The sequence below is a fragment of the Morone saxatilis genome, unplaced genomic scaffold (assembly GCF_004916995.1).
Source record: "Morone saxatilis isolate NCDOM2014 unplaced genomic scaffold, NCSU_SB_2.0 Contig23, whole genome shotgun sequence".
Classification (NCBI taxonomy): Eukaryota; Metazoa; Chordata; class Actinopteri; family Moronidae; genus Morone; species Morone saxatilis.
Genome location: NW_023339796.1, coordinates 16,494,921 through 16,499,547, shown reverse-complemented (window position 1 = coordinate 16,499,547; position 4,627 = coordinate 16,494,921). Strand labels below are relative to the sequence as shown.

The 4,627-nt window shown below is 44.0% G+C and overlaps 1 protein-coding gene across 1 annotated transcript in view; it reads left to right on the top strand.

Annotated features, from left to right (window-relative positions):
- Positions 1-4,596, top strand: part of ccdc18 (coiled-coil domain containing 18) — a 14,055-nt gene extending 9,459 nt beyond the window's left edge. The window contains exons 20-25 of the mRNA XM_035670407.1: positions 113-212; positions 347-484; positions 1,781-1,921; positions 2,151-2,288; positions 2,760-3,182; positions 3,291-4,596. Coding sequence (XP_035526300.1) covers positions 113-212; positions 347-484; positions 1,781-1,921; positions 2,151-2,288; positions 2,760-3,182; positions 3,291-4,076 — 1,726 coding nt within the window. The 3' untranslated portion in view covers positions 4,077-4,596. The remainder of the gene's footprint in view (positions 1-112; positions 213-346; positions 485-1,780; positions 1,922-2,150; positions 2,289-2,759; positions 3,183-3,290) is intronic.
- Positions 4,597-4,627: the final 31 nt, after the last annotated feature.

Sequence of the window (4,627 nt, the reverse complement as noted above, 5' to 3'; positions counted from 1 at the left end):
TTTAGTCTACTGAAATAAAAGTAAAAACTAGATTTGAGTACGAAAAATACTAAAATAAAAGTATATGTGTGTGTGTGTGTGTGCGTGTGCGCGTGTGTGTGCGGTTTCGCAGTGAGACCCAGAGGGAGTTGGAGGAGAGAACTCACGAGGTCTTAGACATGGACAATGCATTGAAGGAAAGACAGGGGGAGCTCCAACAGAGAGCAACTCTGGTACAACACTCACAAACAGATGTTTTAGTATATTTCATTTAATTTGCAGAATATGTTTTACAGCTGTCTCTCTTCACATTTTAAATTTCCTTTTTTTTTTTTTCTCTCCTGACTGCCGTTTCCATTGTCCTCAGCTGGGCCAGCTGGAAGTGGCCATCAGAGAGCACAAGCAGGAGATGGAGAGGAAGGTGGAGTCTCTGCAGCAGAGCCTGGAAGCCAGAGAGAGAGAGCTGAGAGACACACAGAGGGAGCTCACAGACAAAAACATAAAGGTCAGGAGCAGTCACAGAATAAGAGGGCCAAATATGTGAGAACATATGAGAACATGTTTTCACGTGTCACTTTGAGTCATCTCGACCGTTACAGACATTGCGAGGAACCACTGAGAAAACAACATAATCATAAATGTTAAGTAATAAAAATCTATAAAATTAAAAAATAAATGACAACAAAAGTGAATTATTTTTATTGACAAAGCTCTCCATAAATGAACATTTTGAAATATACAATGTATTCAGATATTAACTCCATCTTTCTTCACAACACAGAGTAAGAAAAGACATTTCTACCACACTCACATTACCCTCCATCTTTTTCTCCCCAGTCTCCACACTCACAACCTCCATTATCCAATTTTTGTGGGGCCATTTTCACTAATCATCTTACTATCACTGTGGGAGTGTCTTAAACTGCTTCTGCAGTGTCATAGTAGAGCTTTTCACAAAGCTGCTGAAAGCAACTTTTACTGGAAAAAAAACTAGAGAAATATATTTACTATGTGCAGGGACTTGAATGTTAAATTAAATTGGAAATGTTAGTGTCCTCCTGGATCCACACTTTTCACTTCACTTTTGTATTGTGGTGTTATTATAATTTGTATATATACTTGATCTAGAAAGGGAGCCCTCCTCTGCTGCTCTTTCTGAGGTTTACTCCTTTTTTCCTTTTTTTTTTTTTTGTTAAAGGGTTTTTGGTGGGAGTTTTTCTTTACCCAAATCGAGGGTCTGAGGACAGAGAGTGTATGCTGTGCAGATTGTTAAGCAACTACGAAATTCACTGATACTAGATGTCGCACTAGAGCATAACATCTCAGACCAAAACACTTCAAAGTACATCCACTTAAAGTAAAAGCAAAATTGTTGGGATTTGTCCATTAAGGTAGAATATGTAAATGTAGACAATTATTATTCTGCCCCTGGTTGTTGTCAGCTGTAATATGAGATCTGAGGAGCACACACTACAAAATGTTAATCAAACACTATCACATTTAAGTCCTGATTGTCCTGAAGATACAAAGGGTGTGTAAATGTTTGCACTTAGGTAATATAATTTTGTGTGACAAAATAATTTCATCATTATCTGGTGTCATATAAGCAGGTTTTGAAATGTGCGTTCAAAACCAGTGCAGCTAATTGCCTACAGGCTGGAGAGATGTACTTATTTGATTCACGGCATTTGATAGAATTAATAAATGAGTTAAGACACTTACCTGAAATGATATGTGTTATAATGTAGATCATTGAACTGTATGCCGATATATGTGTGTGTATGTGTGTTTGTGGTGTCAGGAGTCGCAGGAGCTCGGCCAGCAGCTGCGTGCGTGTCAGCAGAAACTCCAGACTGTACTGCAAGAGCTTGAAGAAACTCAGCGTCGCTGTGAGGCTCTGACCAGAGAGCTGGACGCCACCAAGCTTCACACCAAAGAGAAGGTAAGGTTATTATTTATTATTTATGAAACACTACGACGTGTTTCAGCATTCTGCCATTTTATTCTAGAGATGTATGTAGGATAAGTTAGACTTGATTAGAAACAACAGGAAACCTCTCCCACCATGGGCAGGATTATTTGTGTGTTTATTGTGTTCATGGTGGACATTTTTCTGCTTCACTACTACTACCACCTATTTGCTCATGGTGTATGTGTGTGTGTCTTTGAAGGAGGTCCAGCTGTGTGACATGGAGGAGGAGCTGGCTCTGAAGGAGGCGCGCTGGCTGCATTTGGAGGCCGAGCTGCAGAGCACGGTCACCTCTTTAGAGCAGGAGCTGGAGCTGGAGAGGGAGCAGCACAGCAAGGAGGTGCAGTAACTACTGAGGCTTCAAGACCGGTGTCACCTTCTTCCATCTAACGCACTAAATCAATCTATTAAGATAGCGACAACCAAACAAGTGAAGTTTCAGTTTGGAAGTCCGTAAAGTAGATTTGTAGATAAGAAAACATCAGTGAGAGGGACACTGATGCTGCAGGTCTTTCCCTCTTGGTGTCAGTTTCTGTCTGACTTCTCTCTTCCTCTTTTGTTTTTTTACAATCCTGAACAACACAGTGAGAGTTCCTTATTGTTTTACTATCTTCACTATCTGTCTCTCCCGCCCGCAGCTGATAATGTCTCAATTCCTCAAATTGTTTATTTCTTTGTTCTGATACACCCTTTGGGCTTACTTGATCACATCAAAAAGAGGTGGATCATGTTGTTATCAGAGCAGCATATCAATCTGCATATCAGATGTAACAACCCAACTAGTCTCATCTAGTCTGTTTTCCCTCCCCAGCTGGAGTCCCTGCAACAGACTCGAGGCCAGCTTCTCAAAGTCTCTGAGCAGATCTCCTCCACCATGCGCTCTTCCCAGGAGCAGCTCGCTGCTAAACTTCAGCAGAGCCAGAGCCAGCTTGAGCAGGCCATGGCACAGCTGGACCAAACTAAGACGGAGTTGGATCGCACCCGGAAACAAGTCGGTCACCTGCAAACGCAGAAAGACCAGACTCAGACCAAGCTCCTTGAGAGTAAAACCCAGCTGGAGCAAAGCAAGACTCTGTATGAGCAGACCAGAGTCCAGAACAGCCACCTCCATGCCCAGCTGGAACAGCTCAGCACCCAGTTAAATCAAGCCAGAGTCCAGGCCACCCAGCTCCAGACTCAGCTCCAGGCCTCTGAGAAGTCCATGGAGACCTCCAACGAGTCCCTGCTCATCAAGGTAGAGTTGTGTGTGTGTGTGTGTGTGTGTGTGTGTGTGAGTTTAATGAAAGTTGCATTAGGGAAGCGTATCAGTGAATTTCCTTCAATATTTCTTGTCCTCCTGCAGGAGTCTGAGGTGACCCGTCTCCAAGCCAGGATCTCCAGTCTGGAGCGAGCTGCTGACCACCAGCATCTGTACAATCACACACTCTCCCTCCCTGCTCAGCAACAGTTCACACACTCCCCAGAGCGCTACTCCTCCGCTCACTCCCCTCCTTCTTCCCCCAATAAACCTCAGACAGCTATCCCCTCATCTGACCACGCTCACTCGACTCGCCTCCTCTCCCCAACACACACACGAGCTTGCTCATCACCCCCTGCTCACACATACTATCAGCCCACTTCAGCCCCTCAGCTGTCAAACCGAACCGAGATCAACAGAACGTGCGATTGGGTGCACAGCAACAGTATCGGCTCCTCCCTGGACCTCCCTCTGAGCCTCAAAGTCACACTAAGGGAGGCCTTGAGCAGGCAGCCTTGGGACTCCCCCTCCATCTCCTCTTTCTCGGACACAGTGGACAACTGCTGGCAGGGCCTCAGCTCCATGGAGGCCACAGCAACCTCTAATCTTTCCTTCAACCCCCTCACATACATGGTGGACAAGGAAAATGGCAGAACCCTCCACATGGAAGCTACCTCGATGCAGGAGGGAGACGATGAGCGCATGAGTGGGTCGAGGAGGCAGACTGTGTGCACCCTGGTAGGTCAGGAGGACATGGTGGATATGAGTTCACTCACAGGGATGCTGAGGTTTGTTAATCAGACGTTAGCCATGCAAGAGGACCCTTCTTTATGGAGCACCACAGGGCTATCGGACACCAGACGTATCCTCCCACTCCAGGTAATTAATTAGTCAATCTACAGGAAGTTCATCTGCAACTGTTTTGATCGTCAGTAGGTTCAGTCATTTCAAGCAACCTTTAGTTTAAAGAGGATTTGCTGCATTTCTCTATTTTTATATGATTGAATCTGACATTTATTGACTAAATGACTCATCAAGAGACAACGAAAATAAACACTCAGCAGAACACAGACACTCAGGGAAAGGCTTTTCCCCAAAGTATCAAACACTGGAGAGAAAAACTGCGTCCAGACAGCAGCGAGACCAGAAAGATTACAGACAGGGTGTATTTTTAGACTTTATTATGACAACACAACAAAACATTAAGGAACAGCTTTGATGCAGGCATATTTTTGTTCTTGATGCAATACAGAGCTTTTTAATTGTCAAACATATACATTGGATTGATTTCAACAACTTTAATGTACTAGAAGTGTGCACTGTATTATCAAAAATACACTTTATGACCTGCCATCGAGTTACACACGGCATTAACGTTAATCAGTGACAGCTGATATGAACTGCTGCCTGAGATGTTTGTCATTTTAAAGGTCCAGTGTGTA